Here is a 13040-nt window from a genome sequence, read left to right as displayed (position 1 = left end):
GTAATTCTGCTTGGTGATAAACTAGAACAAATTATGAAAATCTAATTTATTCTCATTTTTTTCATTAAAAAAAATTGAGATAAAAAATATAATAAAAAAAAATATAATTATAAAAAATTAACAAGAATAATAAAAAAAATAAAAAATAAGTTGTGTCTCTTGGACATAAAATTAACAAGGTTTTCTGGCCATTATTTACCACACATAAACCGTGGTGACCCACAAGGTTTTATGTGCAAATAAGTTTCTTCATAAACCGTGGTGACTCTCCACGGTTTATGCACGCCATCTCTCCTTAGTAAACCGTGGTGACCTACCACGGTTTACACTCTATATCTTTTGGCCATAATCCGTTGAGACCTGCCACGGTTTATGCACGTTTTGAAACCGTGGTGGGTTGCCACGAATTACATAGAAATGACTTTTTGCACATGCAGGTAACAAGAACCAATTTTGCACATTTGGGTAAACATTTTTTCTATTCTATTTATTTAAGTAAATTGCCCTTTAAATAATTGCTTTTTAACATGCAAACAAATAATTGCATTTAAATTTATTTTATTTTTTGTGTTAAAATTATTAAATAATCATTAATTATTAAAATAAGAATGCGACTAAAATTTATTGTAAAAAAATGAGTATCAATTTTTGTTTATACCCTGACTCAAAATATAAGCTAAGTTCAAAACAGAGAAAACCTATAAGACAGCTAGCGAATAATCGAGTTTTCAAGAGGTTGGATAGAATGTTATAAAGTGATAGCTCTTCTGAAGGAGTTATAAATTTTTCTAATATCTCTCACTCACTTTTAAAAGAGAGATCACAACTATCTCTAGAAAAAAGGGACGGTTATCCACCACTAATAATGAAACTACTCCAATGGTTATTGGCATATCATTTATAAATACTCTGACATTTAGGTATCTTTAAGTCCAATTACTCTTTAAACCTGCTTACTCCTTTGCTAACTTAGGCATCGAAGTGTTTTTGCAAGTACCACCCTCATTCTCAAAGTACACAACTCGAACGGCGACTCCCAGACGTGTAACAAGTCGGAGACCATCTTCATTTGACACTTGGCCAATCCTTCGAATCCAATCTGCTTATCTCAGATTATCTACATAATAACTTTTATATAACAATAGATACATTGTACTAATCTTTTATTAGTATATTAACCGATTTACTAATTAATATTTTTATTTATTAAATATGTATAATAATAAGTAAAAAAATAATGTAGATGACAGATATTTTTATTGATATTTGTTCTGGACCTAGTGTTCGAATATTTAATAGGTCCAATATAACTGGTTAAAAAATATGTTTACTCTCTTAATGGTTTGGAATCATCTTTACTTTTTAATTATCTCTTAAATTTACATGAAGTGGGACTCTTCACACAAAGATAAGATTGTTTACACTAACTATAAAAGAAGAGCTCCGTTACTCTCACAAATACAATTAATTCTACCCTAACACTTATTTTCTATTTTTTTAACTTTCGGATAGGTACCACCTCTTTCAAGGAACCAACCTTGTTATATTGCCAGACCAACAAATACTCGATCTTTTTTCACTTAAATAAACACTCTTTGAACCGTCAAGTATTCCTTCTAAATAATATTAATTTTTAGAATAATATTTTAAATTAATCTAAGAAAATTTAATCAAATACGTTAATTCTTAACAAATTTTAATTATTAAATCAGACCAAAAAAAATTATAACAATCATTCTAAAAAAATTTAAAACCGGATGAGTAATTAAAGTTTATTAAAACTAAATATCCTTCTAAAAATTTCTATCTTTCCGTGCAATTTTAAAAAATTTAGTGACCTCCTGCCATCAACATCTATATCTTTTAAACATATGAATCATATCACCTGAATTTTTATGAGGAATTAATCATGTTGATGCCTAACATTGTAAGTAATATAGATGTAGTTGCAGGGGATCAAAACCCTGTTATCAGAAACCTCCAAAGTAAATTAATTTTCGAATATTTTCCAATATACGTTATCCAAAGTTGTTCAGAATTCAGACGCCTTTCCCTCCAACTTGTTGTTACATCTAAATCCAAAAAAAAAAAAAATTAATATGTATTTTTGAAATATTTGTGATAATATTATATACCACACTTGACTTGATAATTAAAGTCATGACTATACAAGTGGTTATAGAAAATGGTCTTAATGTATTAATCATGCATGAGAATATTAATTTCATGTTGTTAATTGTCAATTTTTTTAAGGAGAATCTTTGGGTGATTGGATCACAGAGAATAGGGGCTTGACATAGATATTGATATAGATATAGATAGAATATGTTTAGGTGAAGAAATGTGTTTGACATCCACACAAAAATGAAAAATCTAATATAAACCTCAGCCTCCCATTCCATTATGCATAAATAACTTCTCTCTTTTCCCACCAATTGTTTGATATATTGCCCCACAGAGAGAAAGATCGAAGAACAACAATAATAGGAACAGGAAACAAGAGAGAGAAGGTTTCTGAAGGAAAAGAGAAAGAGAGAGAAGGATAATAATTGAGGTGTTGTGGTGAATAGGATTTTGTTGGGGTTAGGAGTGAAGAGGAGGACCCCACCTTACCCTCCTTCTTCATCTTCACATTCATCAATATCATCATCATCATCTTCATCTTCATCATAATCATTCTCTTATATATCTTCTTTTTCTTCTGTGTATGTTCCACCACCCCAAGACTTGTTTTTCCATTGCTCTTTTCTTTTTGTTAGATCTTTAAGGTGTTTTGGGGTGGGCCTAATTCTTCTTCAGTTGAAACTAGCTAGATCTGTTATAGATTTGTAGCACCAAAAAAAGAAATTATTTCATCCTCTTTGGAGATTCTGAAGATAAGGTCTTATTTTTGTATTTTAACTCATCTTATCTCATCAAATATATTATTATTCATTTTTAGCTTCTTGCCAAATCCAATTTTCCAGGTGTGTGTAAGTTGATATCAGATCTTGGTGCCCCCCATAAGGACCATTTTCTCAAACAGATTCATATTCTTCATTGAATGACAGCTGTTAAGGTTGTCTCTGTCTGCTTCTCCTTTTTGCAATAGGAGAGGGAGGAATCAGTATTGTTATTAAGCTACACAAACACATGCTTTTGTTTGTTTGATACCCCAATTTTCACATATAAGAGGTTGTTAAATGAAAATTTTCCTTGGTTTCATTGGTGTGATTGTTACCTTATTCTTATTCTGATCAAAACTTCGGTCTAGTCAGGCCCACCATTGGGTTTAGGTGGCCTTTTATTGAACCAATAGAAAACCTTCAAACATCTTAAAAGGTGTTTGAAGGTTCCAACTTGCTTCAATTGTTTCTTTGTGGCAAATTAGTGAGCTCATTCGGCTTAAATTAAAAGGCTTTTATGCATATATATATATATAGATAGATAGATACATGGGATATGCCAAACTGAAACTTGAACTGTGAAGGATACCCTGTGTTCTAATGCTACTTTACTTCATATATTGTTTCTCATTCTTGGTGTTTTTGAAGTCCCTTATACCCTTGAAGCCACTTCCTCCATCATGGACATCTGAGGTCAGGTTGATCTCCCTCTTGTTCTGTGAAGACTTGTCTGTGAAATCAATCCCCAAGTTGTTCAACAGGTTTTGGATTCTTCATCTGTGTCAAGTTGTTAAGAGAATGTCTCTTATGAAGAAGACTCTAACCTCCTCAAAGGTGGAGAATGTTGAGGACACAAATGGCATGTCAGTTTTGGACTTGCCTGACCTGGTGTTGGAGTGCATTCTCGAGAGGCTTCCCCCGGAGTCGCTCAGCCAAATGGCCGGGGTTTGCCGGTCCTTGAGGGAGAGATGTGTTAGTGATCACCTTTGGGAGAGGCACATGAAGCAGAAATGGGGAAGAGTGATTGGTCCAGTTGCTTATAGGGAGTGGAAATGGCATGTTGCCTCAAAGAGGAATGTTGGCAGCCCCAAGAATGGCAAGCAAAGGAGCTTGATGAGGCTTGTCACCCTTCATTGGCCCTTTTCATGGATGAGATCAAGATTGGATGAAATCAATAACAACAACATCAACAGCAAGAGTTCTTTGCCTTCTGATTCAATGATGACTTGGTATCTTGCTCTTGAGACTGGAAATTTCTGGTTTCCTGCTCAGGTCTATAACCGCGAGGTACTATTTCTATCGATGAACCTTCCCTTTATCAGGCCCTTGTTATATCTAACGTTCTAGATGCCACCATAGAAAAGTTATAGTAGTTTGTTTTGGATGGATTGTACTGGAGAATATTGTGTTTTTTGAACATACAAATTACATTATTGGCTGTTGGTGATGCAGAATGGTCATGTTGGATTTATGTTGTCATGCTATGATGCTGAGCTTAGCTATGATCCACACACTGACACCTTCCAAGCCAGGTAATTGTGGTGATTATTTGCTTATCCTCATAAGATTTTAAAGAAAAATGGAATTCAGATCTGTTAATTGTTAATTGCAGGTATCCACCTCATGGAAGAAGGGCAGTGGCTATAGAACATGGAATCCAATGGGAAAGGCTAAGATCACCACCTGTTGATACACCTCCTCATGATCTTCATATCACTGATTGTCTAAATGATTTGCATCCGGGTGATCACATAGAGATTCAGTGGAGGAGAAACAAGGAATTTCCTTATGGTTTGTTCCTTTATTTCAACTTGTTCTTTCTAATTTAGTATGCTAATTTTGATGGTAAAAGATTGGATACAATATGAGTAAACAACCTATTTTTGCAAACTAACAGGATAGGTACGAAATCGAGACGCATCGATGATCTCTTAAGAAAAATAAATAGAAATGGGGCAGTTGGATCCAGTTTTGAGTATTTGATAAAAAAAAAAATTGAATATGCATTTCCATTTACATCTGCTCATCTTGTGATTAGAATTAGTTTTGTATTGTATTGGTATTCTGTAGACATGATACATGATAAGGCGCAATGGTGTCGTTTGATCCATGTAGCTGACCCTACCTAGTGGGATAAGGCTTTGTTGTTGTTGTATTGGTATTCTAGATGAATTGCTTAATGATGAAACAACTTTATGGCAGGTTGGTGGTATGGTGTCGTAGGCCATTTGGAGACATGCGATGGGAATGAAAATTACTGCCGCTGTCATAGTAGTGGTGAGTTTATGCATTTTTTATTCTTAAATGAGTGTGGTTATCATCCATTTGCTTATTTTTTTTCCTTAGGCTATAGTTTCTATTATTTGTTTAATCCATGATGTTTTCTTCCTTTCTAGTGGACTATCAACTGTGTTATAGGTATGATGTCTAGTGGATTAGTGGGAGGATATGATCTGGGGATTCAACGAAAAATTAAAAAAGAAAATTTAGGATTTAGATGAATTCTGTTTTCTTAAATTCCATTGAATATAGTTTATAAAGATGCAAAAGCATACAAAAGAAAGATAATGCATATGCATTTTGAAGACAGAGGATTGAGTGAACATAGGTCTTGTTTGATAACTTTCTCAAGACGAAAATACATAGACATGGTGAAACACAAACTTGCAGAAGACATTTACCAAACACAGCAAAGGACTCCTATTTCATGGAATTAATATATCAAAGTTCTGCAATTTACCACTATGTTTTGCATTGTGGAGGTTGTAAAGTGAAAAGAAAATGATTAAATATGAAAATTGCTTTGACAGACCATACTAGACCAAAATTTGAGCTAGGTCCGTTTCCTGATTCTACATGTCAAAAACATGGACCACTCTAAATTGGTCCCCTAGACAAACCATGTCCGTATGTCATAATTCCACCAACACGTTGATAACTAGTGTCTCAGTGGATACATTTATGGCCAACTATGTTAATAAATAATTCAATGTCAATTATAGACTCTTATCATCATCTTTTTGCCACATGGGGGGCTATCATAGTCACTATGAGCTTATAAAGTCTATTTCCTTTTTTCTGATCTTGCAATGATGACTAAGAGTAATGATGTAAAAGACCAATTTGTGCCTCAGTTCCTTTCCCATGAGTTCCATGAACCTTATTGTTCTTAGGTCTCTCTACTGGAAAGTTTCTTTTATGTGATCAACTCTGATGTCTTTTGTTCCTTCATTGGGGTGTGAAGGCATGAAAATGTTGTTCTTCATATTTCCTTTGTGTCCTTCGAAAATTGTATCATGTTTATAAGTTCTTTATAACGGTTTCATAATTTGGCTTTGTATAATGTTCTCCCCTGGCCCTGATGAATTCATAAATCTCCTATTGTTCCTCTTTTAGTTCTATGATTTTGGAACATAAGGTCAACTTGTCCAAATTTTCACCATAGAGTCAGTTGTGTTGTGTCAAGAATGAGAACTTTTGGTTGCTATATATATTTCGATAAGCGAAATACGGCTTCTTTGCTGCAAACACACAAGCCTACTCCACTAATAATTTGATGGTCTAGAAGATTCAATTTTTTGAGTGATGGCATTGGTAACCTTGTTATACTTATATCGATTGCTGCAGCGAATTTGTTAGGACTTGAACTTTATTTATTGAAACTCCATGTTTTGGTTGCAGACACAGTGGTGCTAGAGTTCAATCAGTACACTCCTGACTCGCGCTGGAGGAGGACAACCATCAGTAGGAAAGATCATCGTGAGGAGGGAAACGAGGCTGACGGATTCTACGGAGGGATCAGAAAGATCAAGACTGAGCGTGAGATTGCCATTTGGAAATGCCTTTGGCCTTCTGAAGTCTTGGACTAGTAGTACTCCTTGCATCGGATCGAATTTACAGCATAGCATTATGGCAGGACTCATGATCTACATTCTCATCAATCAATCAACCAAACAAAGCATTGGCAAGATCTTACATTAATGAAGGGGATATATAGGATTCTCATTCAGATTGAGTGAACATTGAGGCTTATCCTCTAACTTGTTCCCCTTATCATTATCACATTTTTTGTTCCTTTCATGGGAAACTTTAGGTTTATTCCTATTATTTCAATGATGTAAATTACTCATTTATGCACTATTGGCATAGAATATTCATTCCACAATATATAGTATCTATCTTATATCTCAAATTAGTAAGGTTTGAAAATCAGTAGCAATACAGCAAGATGTAGTTCAGAAAAATTTAATATGCAAACTGACCATTTGCAATAACAATATATTATGTGCCTAGGGAATACCACCTCTTTCTCTATGTTGGAACTGATTTTTGAGGAGTTTCTTATTTTTGAAGAGTTTCTTATTTGGTACACAATTTGTTGCTTTTTGTGATTAACTAAAGTATTCTTTTAAAGAGAATTCAGTATGTGATGTGAAGTTATAATAGAGAATTAACTATGGTCAAATCTAATTTAGCATTTTGAACTATTTCGGTAGTGAACCTAATTTTACATTGAATTTGAATGTAGATATAACTCAGTACATAGATACTTATACAGATCAGTTCCTGGAAAACATTGTCATCATTAAGTTTTTTTTTTTTTTTTTTGAAACACCATCATAGGTTTCCAACCAGAAAATATCATATGATCTTTGTTTTCATTTTCAGGACATAATTTCACTGTTTTAATTTTCTCCTTCACAAACTCCCCCCCAAAAAGAAAAATAAAGAAAAATACCATGACTTTGATGACTCAATCACTTGACATACCCTCCATGGCCTAAACAAAGAAAAAGTTTTGATCCTCTAGGCTTGTGACATACCAAGCTCATTTTGCTCATGTCACTTCTTGTTTCATCTTTATCCCTCTCTGTTGATTGTGATGAACTGACAGAATCAGCATCAAGCTTCCTCATCATGAATTCTGGCTTCTCTAATGATTCCTTTTGACCTTCTAACTTGTGTTGATCACTTGATTTCCTCACATAACCATTCCCAAAGAGAAGCTTCACTATGCTGTTTTCTTTCTTGTTCTTCTTTTTCCTTCTCCAAAATCCACTTCTCTTTCTCTCATCTTCCTTTGTCTCAAAGGCTGCATCATTGCTCTCTTCAACTGATATCATATCAACCCTCCTTGATTCTTGCTTCATCAATAGTAATGGTTCCTTTTGAAGCTCACAACAATGCGATTCGGATACTTGTATCTTTGTCTTGGATATTCCTGCATGTTTTTCAGACCTATGGTTGAATCCCCTGAATGGAGAAAGTGACCTAGTCCTTCTAAGACCATTCTTCGCCTTTGAATTCGAATCCCCTCTCTTATCATCCTTGACCTTCTCCAAAGCTGCCACGAACGGATCAAATTCATCGTTCCACAAACTATGTCGCGAAAAAGGTAGTAGCCTTAGCACCAAAGCAGGGGATTTTGGTGAAGTAAGAGTTGAACTTTGTGCACTCATCACCACACTGCCACATTCTCCATTGTTCTGAATCAACCTTGGAGGAAGTTTAAGAGGCGGCGGCGGCTCCAATGGCAAAACCTTACCATCATTGAATAGCTCATCAGCAAATGCCATGGTTTGCAATGAATCACCATCAAAATCATCATCATTTTGGGATTTCTTGGTGTCCAAGTAACCGGTGAACCTGCGACTCGTCTCGAATTCAAACTCATCCAGATTGGAGTACCTTCCATCATCCTCATCTTGAATTGTCCTTGGTGATATGTGACTTGTTTGGCAGCAAGAATTTGCACCTAGCTTGATGATCCTTCTGCTAGGACTAGTTGGTGCACTATAGAAGAATTTCTCATTGTTGCAGCTACTTGCAACACTAGTTGGTGCTGTCATGTATCCAAATTCATCAGAAAATGAGAGATCAATCATCTTTCAGACTTGTCACAAGACACAAAATCTTGTGTTAATGGATTATGATATATACAAAAATACAAAGACTATGGTATTCAAACATTCAAAAGAGTAATATTATATAGCCTATAGCCTTGTAAGTGCTACATCTAAGAAAAACAAATGTAATTGGACGACTGTATAAAACATTTTATACTATTAGTGCATTAAAATTAAACTTATTAAATCTATTGATTTTGAATATATAATTTTTTCTGTTGTTATGTCTCTTTTTTATGTATATGTTGGCCTAATTTCAAGCTATTGTTTATGCTAAGCAACCTTGTAATGTTTTACCCTAATTGTGGTTTTGTTGTGTAGCTATGATTTCTTAATATTGGTATTACTTGTTATTTGTGAAGCATATACTTAAGGTCACGGAGAAAACTATGTCCCTAATAATACGGTTTAACAAACCTATAATGATGCATTTGGTGGGTCACCACACCACTTTGTCAAAGCTTCCTCCTAATCCGTGAAATAACCAAATTGCCCACAATCCCTAGTAAGATAAAATAAACATGGGTCCATCTAGTGTACAGATGCACTTTGGTACAGATTTACAGATTTTTGTTTTTATTTGGTTTAAAAGTGTATCAGTAAAAGTGTTGCTTAAGGAGAAAGTATTACCCTTAATCGTTAACTTGGCTCTGATACCAATTTTGTAATTTTTTTACTAGTCCTTGTATATTGTAATTTCATTTTTATAGTTTTCAATCTTGTTTTAGTTTATAATATTCTTTTTTGCATGGATTATTGTATATAAAATCTTTTATCTGTTTGTCTTTTTCTTTAATATAATTTCTTAAATCCTCAAAAACTTCTTTTATTTCTACACTTTCTGTTGTTTCTAGATACCTTCTTAATTTTTCAACTTCATTTTCCATTTTTTCTTTCAACAGCTTTAATTCTTTTAAGTCATAATATGGTTTTCCAGGCATTTATAAATTTTTTAAGTTTAATTTACATGTTGGTTAAATTCTAAAAGAAATTTATTAGGGACATAAGAGAGTAAAGAGACACTTGAATAGGGATAAATATGGTATATTTCATTTCATATATATTAATGAGGACATAGGTGTAATTTCCTTTTGAATTGCCCAAATGCCAACCAATTGACTAAGAGGCAAGATCAGACCCCAAAAAGAGAATGCAATTTACATAGGATTATTTCTAGGGCTTCAATTAAGAGGTTAATTTAGGTCTTTATAAGTCAAGATTCAGACAGGTTCATGCCAAAAAAGAAAAAATGAAGAAAAAAAATGGTGACATTATACAATTACATAACCAAATTGTTTTGCTTTTTGACGATAGGGATGCTAGCCGAAGCCCCCCATACTTAGTCCGTCCAACGCCCTCGCTGGCACATCGATCCGGATTCTGGCTCTGATACCATCTGTAACAGTCCAGACCACCCGCTAACACGATATTGTTTGGCACATCGATTCGGGTTTTGGCTCTGATACCATCTGTAACAGTCCAGACCACCCGCTAGCACGATATTGTCCGCTTTGGCACACAAAGCCTCACGGTTTTGCTTTTTGACGATAGGGATGCTAGTCGAAGCCCCCCACACTCACTCGTCAAAACGCGTTATGCTAGGGAGAGGTATCCACACCCTTATAAGACATGTTTCGTTCCCCTCTCCAACCGATGTGGGCCTTACAAATTGCATATTCATTTTTTTGCTATGATATCACAAATGTGAGTTTTATTACTACATACAAAAGGTGAATTTGAATATTTAGCACTTCCTTAGATGAATAAGTGAATTAATAATTTAACCAATTCAAATTGGTTTGTATATTCTTTCTTTTTTCCTTCTTTTAAAATTATTTCCGTCAAATGAAAACTCTAAACACAAACAAAGCTACAATGGCCTAAAGAAGCAAAAGTGCAAAATTATTATTATTAGGAAGGATTGGGCCTTTTATGCCCAGTTATATATCTTCTTGCTTTCTTGGATATTTACTATTTAGGCCGTTCAATAACCAGAAATAAAATAAAATCCCCAGCGCCAAAAAGAGTATTATATAGAAAATTTTGAAGCAGGAGAAAGATCTAAGTAATTGTTTGAATCATGTTGCAGGGATGAGTAGGGTATACAAAAATATTTGATAATAAAAAAATATTAAAAATTAATCAAAATTTATTTTATTTAATATGTAATAATTAATAAAACGTGTATACCAAAATCAGTTATCAGTATGAAATACAAATTAGAATACAAATATATATTGAAAATAAATTAAACTATATATGTATTTATATACAAATACATTAGTAGCTGATTTTAGTGACTGATTTTGGTGTATAAATAATATTTTTGATACATTATTTAACTATCTTAATATTTCTTTCTTAAATGTAAACATTATTGGTGGCATGGAATAAAATACGCGGTACCTTCACATACTAAGTTCATGCAGGATTTTTAATGTTTAGTACATTGCTTTATCATTTTAATGATAACCTTTTATCATGAATATAAATTTTGATAAAAAGTTAAAAACCAAGTTTTTGAACTAGCAACCAAAAAACAACTGTTTTAGTAATAAGGACAACTAATTATTGTCTGAATTTCATGTTTGAATGTTGTGTATGGAAAACTATTTATACTTTGATTCCCTTCTTTCTTTCTTTCTTTTTCTTTTTTATTTTTAAACAAAAAAATACTGATAAGTCTTTCTTTATACAGGAAATTGGCACCAAATAACTCCTCTATTATTCATGTATATTTTAGTCAAATTACGTGTATTTTCTTTATTATTAGACCCAATTTTATTTGAATATTTAAAATTATATATATACATGATAAATATTCTAAACAGAACTACAAAAGTTTAAATTCCTTTCCTTGCAATATATTCAAATCAACATTCTTATGGACAATACACCACAAGAAATTGAATTAATCTTGTCCACAAAAAATACTCACAAATTTGCTCATAATAGAAAAAGAAAGTGGAAAAACATAGTGAAAATTTTACTAAACAATAAAACTATATATACACATATAGAAGTGAACTTTAGAATTTAGATAAAAGAAAGGAAATTAAAAAAATGATCTTCTACCAATAAGCAAGAAAAATAAAAGTAAAATAAATAATCAAAGTCTTATCTATTATGTAAGGGATTAGGACCAGTGTAGACTTTTCTTTTTTCATCACCAAGAACACCACCAACTTCACCTCTTCCATTATCTTCATCTTTATGTTGATGTCTTGAACCTCTTTTGGCTTGAGAATGCTTTGACATAGACCCAGTTGCAAAGCTTTGAAATTTACCAGAACCATCTTTAGGAAATGAAGTTTTGAACATGAAAAGAACCAAAAGAAGGAGAGAGAAACAAGCCAGAGTACTCAGCATCAGCCTCATGGTTCTTTCTCAAGGCATATAGTACTTTGTGTGCATGGAATGAAATGAAAGAGAAAAAGCTCAGAAACCCATGAAGAACAAAACAAGACAAGCTCCTTTTTGGATCTAATTCTTAAAAGGGTCACTGAAAATACAAACAAAATTTGATTTTTCTTGAAGGAAGGATATACCACCAAGGATCTGATATAGTGACCCTTTTTTCTTTTTTCTCCTTACTTTTTGACAAAGTTTATATGGGGATTGTGTTATGTTATGTTGGGAGTGTAGTAATGTTGTTGTGGTGCCTTGAAGAGTGAGCTCTGAAAATGAGGATAGTCAATGAATGAATGAGGGTCAACATGCATAGGGGTTAGTGCCTTATAGTTACTACTATATTGCAAATTAATATGGCTGCAGGGTGTGTGTGCTTCTTGGATGCAGATTTCAGAGCCCCTTTTTCACTTGGGAAACAAACAACTATGGACCATACATAGACAAGAGAAAGTGTGAGAGGGTACTAACATAAGAGGGGCCTTCTTTTACTTTATTTTTTTAGCTGATTCCTGTGGAGTTCAAGGAGATTTTTATCTAAACTTCTCTTATTTGCATATGTGTTTATATATTTAGGTAGAATACTTTATTCTTTAATAAATTTTTATTTTTTATAAATTTTCAAAAATTATTTTTATTAGACAAATTGATTCATCCGTAATTTTAAACGGGACTAATTCATCTTAAAATATATTTTTTAATCTAATTATCTTATAATAAAATTTGTTAAGTTTATCATGCATATTAAAAATTTGAATAAAGTAATAAATGAAATAATTTTCAAGTATTTTTAAAAAATAAAAATTTGTTAAAGACTAAATTAAGTGTTTACTCATTTTTT

General features: G+C 33.1%; 2 protein-coding genes across 2 annotated transcripts; one reads left to right on the top strand and one right to left on the bottom strand.

Annotated features, from left to right (window-relative positions):
• On the top strand, window positions 2212–7094 carry LOC107629063 (F-box protein At2g26850). The gene is made up of 5 exons (XM_016331753.2): window positions 2212–4172; window positions 4338–4417; window positions 4498–4676; window positions 5088–5162; window positions 6567–7094. Exons 1-5 carry the CDS (start codon window positions 3486–3488, stop codon window positions 6752–6754), a joined length of 1209 nt encoding a protein of 402 aa, XP_016187239.1. The 5' UTR covers window positions 2212–3485; the 3' UTR covers window positions 6755–7094.
• Window positions 6948–8856, bottom strand: LOC107632329. The gene has a single exon (XM_016336023.2). It carries the CDS (start codon window positions 8768–8770, stop codon window positions 7643–7645), a length of 1128 nt encoding a protein of 375 aa, XP_016191509.1. The 5' UTR covers window positions 8771–8856; the 3' UTR covers window positions 6948–7642.

Source organism: Arachis ipaensis, chromosome B03, assembly GCF_000816755.2.
Source record: "Arachis ipaensis cultivar K30076 chromosome B03, Araip1.1, whole genome shotgun sequence".
In the NCBI taxonomy this organism is placed as follows: domain Eukaryota; kingdom Viridiplantae; phylum Streptophyta; class Magnoliopsida; order Fabales; family Fabaceae; genus Arachis; species Arachis ipaensis.
The sequence above is the reverse complement of the archived record's forward strand: the minus strand, read 5'-3'. Positions and strand labels throughout refer to the sequence as shown.